At 42.4% G+C, this 14,091-nt stretch overlaps 1 protein-coding gene and 1 non-coding gene across 2 annotated transcripts; both read right to left on the bottom strand.

Moving 5' to 3' along the window:
• Positions 1-226: 226 nt before the first annotated feature.
• Positions 227-299, bottom strand: trnav-aac (transfer RNA valine (anticodon AAC)). Its single transcript has one exon. It is a non-coding gene; the product is annotated as a tRNA-Val (tRNA).
• A 2,895-nt stretch (positions 300-3,194) lies between these two features.
• Positions 3,195-7,250, bottom strand: LOC113031236 (15-hydroxyprostaglandin dehydrogenase [NAD(+)]-like). Its single transcript, XM_080307581.1, has 7 exons — positions 6,967-7,250; positions 5,520-5,643; positions 5,324-5,430; positions 4,946-5,042; positions 4,745-4,821; positions 3,699-3,856; positions 3,195-3,587 (listed from the first exon to the last, which is right to left on the bottom strand). Exons 1-7 carry the CDS (start codon positions 7,057-7,059, stop codon positions 3,452-3,454), a joined length of 792 nt encoding a protein of 263 aa, XP_080163707.1. The 5' UTR covers positions 7,060-7,250; the 3' UTR covers positions 3,195-3,451.
• Between the last annotated feature and the right edge of the window lie 6,841 nt (positions 7,251-14,091).

The raw sequence follows: 14,091 nt of genomic DNA, 5'->3' as shown, positions 1-14,091 counted from the left end.
GGAGAAGTATGTATTGCTGTCTATCACTGTTGTACACTGTATCAGACTTGCAGGTGATGAGAGTAAAATCAGATTAAAACCTAAACAGAATAAAAAAAAAAACAATGGTTTTTGTAAATCTCAACACTGAAACAAAGTTTACAATATTTATACACTGCATTCTCGCTGTACATGTGAAGCCATGTTTGAAGAAGAAGAAAGAAAAAGAAAAAAGAAAAAAAAAACATGTTTCCGCCCGGTTTCGAACCGGGGACCTTTCGCGTGTTAGGCGAACGTGATAACCACTACACTACGGAAACTACGCATGCGCCACTAAAGGGTCAATCGGAATACAAATGCAGCACATGTAAAGAAACAAGCGAATATGATGCATGTTTTAATTGTACAATATTATATTATATTAATGATATGCAAAATTGTCATATGTTCTAAAATAAATATGATTTATGACAGCATCCGAAGAAGAAAATGATTAGATAACATTAAAAATGTCATGTGTTCTAAAATATAAGAATAGAAGTCGCAAAAATGTTCTCCCAACAATGACAGATAATATTTTATTGAAAATGAGTCAAAAGAATCTAGTCTTGGCTGTTTGTTTGTATAACTTACATTATTTTCCCATGATACTTAATAGTGTATTAGTAGAGGATTTTTTTTCTGCCTGTCCCATTTGGTTCTTTAGCCGTCAGAATTGTTGTCTGAAGACCAACAAGGATACCCAATGGATTTACTTTGCCAAATGGATCATCGTGGCATTGCCGTATTGGTCCATTTGATCGACCTTTGTTTTTATTTTTTATTTTATTTTATTTTCAGATGTTACAGACGGGACAGACATGAGTGAGGGATAGGAAAGGGAGAGAGAAAGAGGAAGGAAAAGAAAAACAGAAGGGGAGAGGGACAGTGAGAAAGGGATAAAATAAAATAAAATCTCCTGGATCACCTGTTGAGAGAGAAAGAATAGAAAACAAGCAAAAAAAAACCAAAGCAACATACTAAACACAACACCATCGCATTAATCTAGCTAAGTGTAAACAGCAATAAATACTAAATGTTGTTGTGCAGCACGCAGGACAGACAGCACACAATGTGCTTTGAAGTAGCAGCCAAGAAAGGTGTAATTTAAGTCTACAAAAGTGAACACGCGTGTGCACACCTGTGTGGATCAGCGTGCTTGTATTCAAAAGGTTTCCACATGTAATGGTCTGCAAGAGGATGTAGAGAGCCATAGCCCCATCCCCCAGGGCATGAAGCAGACATGGAGGAGATCCAGGCCCCAGACATCCAGAGGCCCCAGAGTGCGAGAGCCCAAGGAGGACCACCGGAGGGGCATCCGTGCCACCTTCATGGGAAGGGCTGAGGATTCCCAGACGAGGCGTCACCCAGTAGCCACCGAGCAGAAGCTAGAGGGGGCTGCACCGGCGTGCCCGCCGGCTCTGCCGGCAGCCAGCTGTGCCAGAGTGAGCCAAGCCGCAGGCCAAGAGGCCGGAGCCCTGAGGGCCCCCTGCACCCCAGAGGAGGCCTGACCGAGCAACAGGCGCCAGGCCCCGCCAAGTAGCCACCGGGAGTGAGCTGGTACATACCTGAGCGCCCAGCCCCGGACACCAAGAACCACCAATGCACCGACCCCTGAGGGCATCAGTCACCGGCAGGGAGTGTGGTGAGGGGAGATAGGCCTCCACACTTTGGAGGGCCTGGGAGTTCCCAGAGAGGTGGAGTCTAAGACTCGACCTGACATATAGACACAGACAAACAGGCACACACAGACACAGACACAGACAAACAGGCACACACAGACACAGACAAACAGGCACACACAGACACAGACACAGACAAACAGGCACACACAGACACAAACATGCATTCCCACCATCATGCACACATATACAAACACTCAGCACTCACCCAACGTAAGGATTGACATAAATGGACATGTACACACAATCACACTCCCCAAACATACTCTATACCCCGGGTCCAGGTACCCTCGCCCCCAGAGGAGGAAACAGAACCCAGACCCAAGAGATGTTACCCTTCCCCCCGGGGTGGAGGCAAGCAGACCATCCCAGGCTCCGCAGCAGCAGGGAGGCCAATCGGAGGACTTTAAGCAGTTGTAGAGATGAAATATTATTTTACTGTTACTATTCATAATCATTATTATTATTGTTGCATCACTTATGATTTATCATTATCATTTCATTGACACATTTATTGAAACTGTTGATGTTACATTAAAGTCTGTATTTCAGGTGTTAGCATAAGCACATAATCTTTCATTGCAGGTGCAACTGTAATCATGTTATACACATATTGCTAATTAAAGAGTTGAAGCTAGGTCAAGTTAATTAATGGTTTGAAGCTACGGGCAGCGCGATGTCTGGCCGATCAATGGAGCCAAGTACAGCTATTGAAAGGTTGCCTACATGTTTACAGTACAATTTACCACATATTATACATGTTGTCTAGAGATGGAATAAAGGCCTGTGTGGGTGCATTCAGCAGCCTGCTGCATTGGAGTTTGCCTGGTAACAGATGACTCAAACGGAGTCAGGAAGTATACTTCTAAAAGGTCTTTGTTGAGTGAGGTCATGTACTGAGGTTAAAACACAGACATAAGTCTGCCTACACACAGACTTGTTTTGCTTGTAAATGGCATGCTCAAGTTCTGTTCTGAAGTGCAGAGGGTGGAATAACAGGAAGCATCTGGAGAAACAAAGGAAGTAGCTGTTCTTTTTTAGAATATCTCCTACCTGGAATTACTGGAACATGCATCTGCAGTGATGCAGATTACTGGTCATCATATGTTATAAAAAGAGCCCATCTTCACCACATATATGTGTTTTAATAAAATCATTCTTTTGACGCACTATGGACCTTCAGTTATATGTCTCTTTTCTCAAATAGGAATCAGGACACAGTTCAGAAGCCTCATTGTTCATGAAGATTGTTAGTTCACTGATCTGAAACCAGACTTTCTTGTGTAAGGTGAACATGATACCACACTACAGTCGTTTAAGCATAGTTTAAAGATAAAAGACATTTTATGAATATTTTAACCTTATTTGACCTTGAAGGAGAGGTCAGACATCAAATGTGACATGATATTTAAAATCTTTATGAGGTGCTCTAAGTAATAAGGATTTTTGCCCATTTTTAACCAACAAATCGTTAAGTTGACCATGAAAACCTTGTTGGATGTAAGCCAAATTTTAATAGGTTGTTGACATGACCCCACTCCAAACCCTTACAAAGTTTTACCAGAATTCATTCAAAACTTTTCAAGGTACAGAATAATGACACACAATACCAAAAGTCTTATGAGGGGGACAAAACCAAAACAAAACATAGTTTGAGCAGTATTTCTTTTGTGTGTGTGTGTGCGCGCGCGCGTGTGTGTTTTAACTTCAAGTATACTTAAAGAATGATATCAGATACTGACATGATGATTTTATGGTTTGTCACTGCTCTTATCCAGTGTTGGGAAAGTCACATAAAATTTTGAGTCCTTTACGACCACGAGGGCCTCTCCATTTTTGGTCTCATCTGTTACCAGCTCAAGGATGCACTCTGCTACCTCGGTTGCACTGCGTCAAAAAGATACAATATGCATTTTAAGATGATTTTAAATCCAGTTGTAGAGGGGGAAACCCCCCAAAATGTTGATGTTGTAGGGGTTACTACAAACAAAGACTTACGTTAACACCCCAAGATTCTCTCGCATCTGAAGTCTTGCATCTACCAGGTGGGCAAATTGGCCCGTTTGAGATTTCATTTCAGAGATCAGGTTTGTTTGAACAAAACCTGGGCAAATAGCATTGACCCGTATACCATAGTCTGATGCTGCAAAGGCAGCCTATTGGAAAAAACAACAACACATAGTTAGGCTTTTTAAGTTACATTTCATCTACATAGAAAGCGTAGTGTGAGGATAAACAACAAGTGCTCTTTGTTTCAACATTTGCATTTTTGAAGTTCAGTGTCCAAAGATTCCAAATTTAAAGATGAAGTCTGAAAGATTCTGCACATATCGTGCACGTGCACAATGTTTGCACATTTTTCTAATTTTGCCTCTTACACCTCCACACTGGACTACAAATTTAACCATCCAAAGAATTGTAGTAACCGTTTAGGAACATTTTCAGACAAAAGTAATTAAACAAACTACCACAAACTGTTTGCCAGTGTAGACGTAAAACCAGAGTCAAATTTCAGGCTGTCTGTCCAGAACCAGTACAGGTTTGTTTAAAATGTGTTCATGGAACGGGACAATGCTCCCAAGCAGCAAATCTACAACAGAATGGCCCAAACAGAAAGTAATGAAGGACTTGCAGTCAAAGAGATCAGTGCATAGACAAATACCTGCAAACTTCCATAAACCTGAAAAAATGTTGTAAAGAAGGGTGAGTTAAAATTTCTCCCCAACAATGGGAGTCATACGTGGATGGTTACTGGATATTATTGCTGCTACACGGTGGCTCTACAAGCTGTTGAATAATGTGGTGTTTTTCACTGCAGAGTCCTGTGAACGCTTTCTTTTTCACTTGATGTTATGTGCGAGCGCTGCCTCAGACTGAACTGTGAGGTCAATGTGCAGGAAATGCCAAACAATAAAGTTAAAAATGAAAAAGTAAGGCAAACATTTTATTAGTATTAAATTTGCTCTAGTTTCAATTAATTTCTGCAGAAATTTGATAGATTTTTTTTAAATCTTCTTAAACAATCTCATGGGAGAATCTCTTACTGCAATGGATCGAGTGAATCCGACCAGCCCGTGTTTAGTAGCCGAGTAGACAGGAGCTGTAAGCAAAGGTCCAAGACCTGTAGGATGGGTTATATCAATCATTGTACAGGGTTTAAGTTTAGTGTTATTAATGTAATGACATTTACAATCCTAGTCTGGTATGTCTCCAATTTGTCTCCAATTTGAATTTACAGTATTTACCTGCCAAGGATGAAACATTGATGATGACCCCTCCTTGACCTCCCTTCAATTTGTTCATGTGCTCCAGAGCCAAATAAGTTCCCCTAATAGAGCCCACCTACAGGGGAAAAAAATCCCGTCATTTTGGCATCAGTTCATACAGTGAAAATCTGTTTTCTCTCTGTAAACACTTCAAACAGTCATCTGCATACAAAACATTGTGATGAATAACAGGAAGATTAATGTAACCCAAGCCTACTAAATTTGGACTTTCTCAGGTTGCCAATTGTTTATTTCAGACTAACTAATAAAAGGAACAACATCTTTCTGAATGAATCAGCAATTCACAAATTTGAGGTATTAGAAATATAATTAATTGTTGTGCTTTCTCTTTCTCACAAGGTTTGTGGAGACCATATTCTCCCACTCAGACTCATCGAACATGCCGGCATTGTTGCACAAGATGTCGATTCCTCCAAAGGTTTCTACGGCTTTCTGAAAGGCAGCTGAGAGAGGAGAAAACAGTGCTTTACAATTATGCTAACCTTTGTACCTCCAACATTTATAATCTGATTTCCAATGTCATGTGTTTTACCTTTGAACTCCTCATCTGATTGTATGTTGCATTCCCTGAACAGCATTCGATCTGGTTCGTACTCTTTGCTCAGGGCTTCGACCAAACTCTCCCCTGCGGCTTTATTCTTATCCAGAAGTACAACCTGTTGACAGAAAGGACAGATATGCTGTCAGTTTGTTAGGTACCCATCTAGGCAATTTGAAAACATATGGACTACTTTGACAGACTTGCAGTAATTAAAGGGTGTTGGTAAGTTCCGACACCGCCTTGTGAGGTCGACCATTTTTTATAAATCTTACTTTATTTTTGTGATTTTGCCTGTAGCTTGGTGAGCTGTGATGAAGCCCGGGTTGGGCATGCAGGCCACTGTTACTGTTGCTCGTAGTTTAATTCTGCACGTACACATAGTTAGATTTCACACCTACATCTCTGAATCTTATTGCACACATATATTTGGCCACGCTATGCCTGAGTATATTTAGAAGTTGTTTGTGCAGACCAGTGCGAGGCCGGTACAGAAATGGGGAACTATGGGCTGGGAGGTAAGTTAATATGCCAATTTTCATGACAATTGATCTTTCACTATGCAAATGTACTGTTTGTAGGATTGGGAAAAGATCAGACTGAAGAAGTCACTTGGATGAGTGACGAAACGTGTCTCCCACTGATACGCTACGTCCAGATGAACAGAATCAATTCTTACTTTCACATAAGACTTTAGACTTACGTGAAAGAAGCACAGTTCTATATATAATCCTGTGTAATAATAAGTAGATTCATCTTTCAGGAAGTTGGCTACAGTGAACTGCTTGCAGACTGACTGGTTTTCTGATTGAAGGAGAATCCATGTATTTGTTTTGTTTGAACTGCTTGAGGCAAATAAAGATTTAAAGACTAGATTGAGGCCATGTCCCTCTTTTATCTCAGAAGTAAAGAATCACATTCAGCCTTTTAGCCTTTCTTTTAGCATGATATCATAAAAAAAAAACTCTTGTTTGGTTGTTTTCTCTGGGAAAATCATTCAGTTTAATTTAACTGCACCACAACTCCACCACCCCCCACCCGCACCCTCGCAGGTTGACAACCACTAAATCAACTTTTTTACTTTTCACCTCGCTTTTGGCATGATGTCAACAACAACTTTCTTAGTTGTTTTTTCCAACTAAAGGGTGTTGGTAAGTTTTCTGTGGAAACGTACACCACCAATAAAGCTGCAGCATCTTCACGTACAGTTGAGATTAGTTTAATAAGATGATATCTTTATCTATGAAGAAAACTAATATTGATCCCCAATGCCCTTTTCCTGAGCTGATCATATGAGCTGTAACTTAGTGTAAAAATATCTGAATCCAGGCAACTTGCTTAGTTATCTTTAGTTATCTTATATATAATAAATATCTCTTCCTACACTGTTAAATGATGATGTGTCTACCTTTTCAGTCAATGCCTACAATGCCACACGTACCTTGGCACCATTTTTTAGAAGAATCTCCGTTATGGCTTTTCCTATTCCCATCGCAGCTCCAGTCACTACTGCAGTTTTACCGCTCAGAGCCATTTCAGTAGAAGAAGGGACTGAGAAGGTCAGCGTCCGTATGCCTGCAAAGAAATAAGAGAATGTGAAACAAAGAGAAGTTGCTGGCTTTTTATTTGTCACCACCCATCAGGAAGACTAGCAGGTTCTAACGTTTGACATGCAAGAGAGAGCAAGTGAATGTACAAGCAATAACAATGTGTCAATCAATCAATGGACCACAGTCAGCAGACTTGTCTTGTTCTGGAGAACACAGCTTGGCCAACTATAGTCTAACTGAGCCAAATATGGCTTGCACTCATTTTGGGGTGGACTTTCTTGGGCTGTTTAGAGCTGCCAGTGAAGAATGTGCTTTGTATTTTAATCCATTTATTCTAAAGCTGCAAGATTGCTAAATAAATTAGACTTCACAATTTCCACAGAAATTACGGTGGGAATGTTGCTTCTGCCACACTTGATCTGTGGCTTGCTGCTGAAAAGAGGAGGCAAACAGGCTGGCCAAACAAATCTGAATAGAGACAGCAGTTGATACTTTTATTGTCAGAGGTTCAATTAAATTTAAAAAAAAAAAAAGTAGACCTTTAATTTCAAAAATCTGATACATTAAAGCATCTCCACTGGCAGAACACTTTTATCTTTAAAATTAGACGTTTCTGGGAATTGTGTTCATAAATTAACATGAGATTTTGGTTATATCGCACAGCCCTATCTGAAGGGTTGGGTGTTTTGAGAGTCAGTTCTGTTTTCATCCACATTCTTCGTTTGTCAGAGTACTGTAGCTCTGCTGGCTCGGTGCGGGTCATGATTTAGTTGAAACCGGACTGTGTTTAACACATTAAGCTTTAGAAAAAGGCATTACAGTCACGATATAAAGAAAGTGCACTCTCCTGAGTGAGAATGTATAATGTATATGTAACCGAGGACAAGGGATGAGTAAACGGGGCAAAGAAATAAATTGATCATTTATTTATTACATGAGTTAGACATACAAATTCCCAGTCATTTCCAGACAGGACTTACAACACATCCTGCTGATATCCCAGCTGTCCATGAGACTTACCACACAAACTGTGCGAAAATAACAACACTGCAACCCGTCACACCCCGCTTAGCGACACTGCAATCATGGCACACACTGCAAACATGTGCCGCGCTGGAATGGGCTGCTGTGTTCGCTTCGGATTACTCCTCACCCACCCCTGTGGCTTGTCATGTCTTCACAATGTTGTGCTGTGGACATTTATGTGCTTTTTTGTGCAGAGGAGTTTTTTGTTTCCTGTTCTCGTGCTGTCCTACCATGGAAGCACAGCATGAGTAGGGGTCTCTTTTTTTCCTCTTGTACTTTCCCCACTGTAGTGTACATTTCAATGTTTTTTTCCCTCTGATTCTACCAATCTCCGACCTGTATCCCCATGTAATGTTTGTGCCATATGTGTAAGGGTGGGTAGGGGTCCCATTTCACTGCAGGGCAACCTGCATGTGACGAATAAAGCTTTGATTGATTGAAACAATTCGGGTCTCAGCGCAGCTGGGAATCAGTGCTATGCATGGCCTGCGATTGGGAAATAAAGGGAAGTGGCACAAACAATTAAACAAAAAAACAAACAAAAGGGAGGTTAGTCCGCCCTTACACAACTTACTCTCAATCAATAACCGCCTTTACGGCTGGACAGACTAACCAAAACAAAATTACAAATCAATCAAAAGAACGAAAAAAGGACAGCAGAGACAGCACAGCTGAAAAACAAACAACTTTATCAATTAAAATATTACCCAATAAAATATCAATTTTAGGAAACCATTCAAAATCATGAAGCTAAAACAAACACTCAATATACCTACAATATTGATCAGTTTCCCTGCGCGCAGTCGATCTAGGGCTTGATCAATTCTTCTATTAAAATTCGTGATCACACTAAAAAAGTCCAATGACACATTAAAAATAGGCACATGCAATAGCAAACGATCCAAACAAAAATGGCAAAAGTCTCTTACCGACAGTATACCCACTCGCACCTGAGTGAATTAATTGCCTCTGATTTTTTTTTTTCCACACACCCACTACCTTTTCACAGCTCTTTTTTTTTTTTTTTTTTTTTTTTGCCTGTCCCGTTCGGCTCTTTTGCCATCAGAATTGTTGTCTAAAGGCAAAGAAAGATGCCCAACGGATTTACTTTACCAAACTGACCATCCCAGCCTTGCCGTAATGGTCCATTTGATTCATCTTTTATTGTTTATTTTATTTTCACTTACTGAATACGGGACAGACTTGACTGGGGGAAAGAAGGGGAGAAAGAAAGAGGGAAAGAGAAACAGCTGAGAAGAGGGACGGGGGAGAGGGGCAAAAGACAAAAACCAACAGAACGGGCAGAGAAAAAAAATGCATATATCAATCACCTGGATCACCTGCTGAGAAAGAAAAAAGAAAACAAGCAGAAGAGAACAAGAGTAATAGAATAAACAACATCACAATGATATATGGGAATATGACAGTAAATACTAAATATTAAACATTATTGTGCAGCACATAAGATCAACAGAACACAGTGTGCTTTGAGGTAGGAGCCAAAAAGGGTGTAGTTTGTGGGTGTGATCACCCGTGTGTACACCTGTGAGCATGGACGCGCTTGTTTTTTGTTTTTTAAAAGGTTCCTTCATGTAATAATCTGCTAGAGGGTGTGGGGGAGCCACAGCCCCGTCCTTCAGGGCATGAAGCAGGTATGGAGGAGATCAAAACTCCAGACATCCAGAGGCCCCCAGAACACAAGAGACCAAGGAAGACCAACAGAGGGGCAGCTGCGCCACTGTCCCAGAAAGAGCTGAGGAGAGTCCCAGATGAGGGCTCACCCAGCAGCCGCGGAGCAGAAGCCAGGGGGAGTTGCAGTGACGCGCCCGTGAGCTCCGCCGGCAGCCAGCTGCGCCTGAGTGACCGAGCCCCAGGCCGAGAGGCCGGGGGCACCCCACCTCCGAAGTGGCCCGAGCAAGCCCCAGGCTCCAGGCCCCGATAAGCGGCCGCCAAGGAGTGAGCCGGTGTGTACCTGGACGCCCACCCCCGGACACAAAGAGCCACCAACGCACCGATGTCCGAGGGGGACCGCCACTGGCAGGGGAAGTGGTGGTAGGGGGAGATAGGCCTCCAAACCTTGGAGGGCCTGAGATGTTCCCAGAGAGGTGGCGCCTGACACCCAACCTGACATATAGACACAGACATACAGGCACACACAGATGCAAACATCCATTCCCACCCTCATGCTCTCATATGCACTTACTCCACACTCACCCAACGTGGAGACAGACATAAAGAGACGCTGTACACACGATCACACTCCCCAAGCGTACTCTACAAACCGGGTCTAGGTGCCCTTGCCCCTGGAGGGGGGAACTGCACCCAGACCCAGGTGGTGTTACCCTTTTCCCTACGGTGGGGGGAGGCAGACCGCCCCGACTCTGCAGCAGGAGGAAGGCACCTTTTCACAGCTCTTCAGCCAATCACCTGGCAGAGAGCAACAAACTGCCAGGTGACACTTGTTACATATAGAATAACAATAGAAGACAATGCTGAAAACTAGTGATGGCCAAATGAAGCTTTCTGAAGCACTGAAGCTTGTATTGAAAAACGGTTCATTACTCGAAGCTTTTCAACACAGTCCTGTTTGGTGACATCTGGTGGCCAAAAATACAAAGAGCAGCTTGAATCCACAAAATAAAACCAACTGCTTCATTACGATTGCCTACTCTACAGAGTGGAGTTTTGTCTGATATTGGGCCGCTGTTGTGTTGCTTTGAACGTGTATTTTTTGGTGGTTAAAAAAATGTGTCTTATTTGTTTAATAAATAGTCTTGACCAGTAAACTCTCAAGGTTCAAGGTTCAAGGTTCTTTATTTGTCACATGCATAGTTATACAAGTATAACACACAATGAAATGTAGCCTGACACGCTCCTCGACATGTGCAATATATATATATATATATATATATATATATATATATATATATATATATATATATATATATATATATATATATATATATATATATATATATAAAAACACCCAGCACGCCCCTGCGGGCGGTTTATCCTTCAAGCTCGGGTCCTCTACCAGAGGCCTGGGAGCTTGAGGGTCCTGCGCAGTATCTTAGCTGTTCCCAGGACTGCGCTCTTCTGGACAGAGATCTCCGATGTTGTTCCCGGGATCTGCTGGAGCCACTCGCCTATCTTGGGAGTCACCGCACCTAGTGCTCCGATTACCACGGGGACCACCGTTACCTTCACCCTCCACATCCTCTCGAGCTCTTCTCTGAGCCCTTGGTATTTCTCCAGCTTCTCGTGTTCCTTCTTCCTGATATTGCTGTCATTCGGAACCGCTACATCGATCACTACGGCCGTCTTCTTCTGTTTGTCTACCACCACTATGTCCGGTTGGTTAGCCACCACCATTTTGTCCGTCTGTATCTGGAAGTCCCACAGGATCTTAGCTCGGTCATTCTCCACCACCCTTGGGGGCATCTCCCATTTTGACCTCGGGACTTCCAGGTTATACTCGGCACAGATGTTCCTGTACACTATGCCGGCCACTTGGTTATGGCGTTCCATGTATGCCTTGCCTGCTAGCATCTTGCACCCTGCTGTTATGTGCTGGATTGTCTCTGGGGCATCTTTACACAGCCTGCACCTGGGGTCTTGCCTGGTGTGATAGACCCCAGCCTCTATGGATCTTGTGCTCAGAGCTTGTTCTTGTGCTGCCATGATTAGTGCCTCTGTGCTGTCTTTCAGTCCAGCTTTGTCCAGCCACTGGTAGGATTTCTGGATATCAGCCACCTCCTCTATCTGCCGGTGGTACATACCGTGCAGGGGCCTGTCCTTCCATGCTGGTTCCTCGTCTCCCTCCTCTTTCTTGGGTTTCTGCTGCCTGAGGTATTCACTGAGCACTCGGTCAGTTGGGGCCATCTTCCCAATGTATTCTTGGATGTTCGTTGTCTCATCCTGGACTGTGGTGCTGACACTCACCAGTCCCCGGCCCCCTTCCTTCCGCTTAGCGTACAGCCTCAGGGTGCTGGACTTGGGGTGAAACCCTCCATGCATGGTAAGGAGCTTTCTTGTCTTTATGTCAGTGGCTTATATATATTCACCCAATATACATTGGGTGAATGTGCAGCAGTAGCAGCAAGCAGGTGAATTCTGTACATTAATATGAATAGACATCTGACTATTTTACAGGATAGACAATATAAACATATTTAAAATTAAAGGAATTGAAATGTACATTGTGCCTTGGTTTAGTGTCTGGAAGAGTCCTGACTCAGTCAATTATAGATGATGTGAGAGGGCGGGTGTGTGTGTTTAGGGCACGGATGGCTTGGGGATAGAAGCTCCTCTTGAGTCTCTCTGTCCTTTCCCGGAAGATGCGGAACCTTCTACCAGATTGCAGAAGTTGGAACAGTTTGTTGCCAGGATGGGACGGGTCCTTCAGTATCTGCGCTGCTCTAGTCCGGCATCTCCTGGTGTAGGTGTCCTGAAGCGGGTAGGTGTCCTTGTTTAAACATGCACCATGGTGTGGTCTTCCTTTGCTTGTGACTTCTTGATGCTAGTAAATACAATAATTGAAAAATACCACGTTACATATTGTGGCATGCAGAGGAAACTTTACAAAGAAGCTCACAGAGCGAGATTGTTATTCAACCCCAAGCTGGTAGGGGGCGCTCTTTATTACAACACACACTGATGCTACACTGTGCTTCGAGGGTCATCAACAGCATAACAGAACTCACCCATGGTTTCATTCATTCTATAAAACAACAACTGTAAGTGCCTTTGAACCACAGTACAAACACAACATTCAGGATAACAGTTAAAAGTAGTGTAACCATAAACAACAAAACAAGAACATCCAAACAGCAGCACACGTCCCAAGGCATGATGGGAGAGAACTAGCCGCTCCCCCAACACGCCACAATATAATATATACATATAATAATGTACAACACATTATGGAGTATGCTTCTGCCCTGAGGTCCTGCCTCCATGCACTTATGCAATTAATCGCTAGACAGGTGTATTTATAAATAATATTATATTAGGGAAATTTTCCCAGACATATTTTTGACCTGTGGGTAGAATTGATTGTGAAATGGAAAGGAAAAATGCTTATGAAATTGCAAATTAAAAACATGATGCATTTAAGGTAACCCTTTTTCATTTTTATTTAAAAAGAGAATTTGTTCTAATGTGCGATGGCCGAACCTGTTCCTTTTGGTGGAGATCATTTATCCTGCCTTAAGGAAAATCCCTTCACATGGCCCAGAGGAGGCTGGAGTGCAGAGAAACTGGTAGAGATGCAGTTTTACAGTCTACCTGGGCCCCACAAACTATCAGCTAAAGAGAATAAATAAATTCAATTGCTGCACATTTGGCAGACTAACATTTTCAGATTAATTAAACAATAAAATATATATTTTTACAACATTACATGTAAAGAGTCAAGTGGAAGTTTTTCTAAAGTTATTTAATGATATTTATATTATGGAGGCAGATTTTTGACATTTTATCTTTTTCCCATTTTCAGATATAATAAACACGCACAAAACAAAAGTAAACGGCCAGAACACAAAGCTGTAAAACCCACCCGATTGACAAAAATCAACTCAAAATTCTCCCACACAACAGAACCTCCTCTATTCCTCGCTGGCTCCAAATCTCTCAGTGGAATGATCAGTGGTTCGCTATCTGTCACCATCAAAACACTCCACAAATCCCGTGAATGATTCGCTTCCTTATAAACCATTGAATCAGATACCGAAGCAGTTAGGTTCTAAATGAAGCTTCGGACGTCACCGATCACGTGACTCTGGCCAAACGAATCAAGCTTCGATACAGTGCTTCTGAAGCAGTGTGTTGATTTTTTTGACACACGCACCGGAGCTTCAGCTTCAAGCGGGCCATCACTACTGAAAACTACTTTCGCTCATTCGTCCTTGTCGTTGTAGGATGTCTTTGAGTTCAGTGATCTAGCTATAGTTCAGTTTTTGGAGAAAGGACCCTTTGACATCTCTCGAGTA

Source organism: Astatotilapia calliptera, chromosome 10 (genome assembly GCF_964374335.1).
Source record: "Astatotilapia calliptera chromosome 10, fAstCal68.1, whole genome shotgun sequence".
Classification (NCBI taxonomy): domain Eukaryota; kingdom Metazoa; phylum Chordata; class Actinopteri; order Cichliformes; family Cichlidae; genus Astatotilapia; species Astatotilapia calliptera.
Note: the sequence above shows the minus strand (reverse complement) of the source record. Positions and strands in the feature narration are given on the sequence as shown.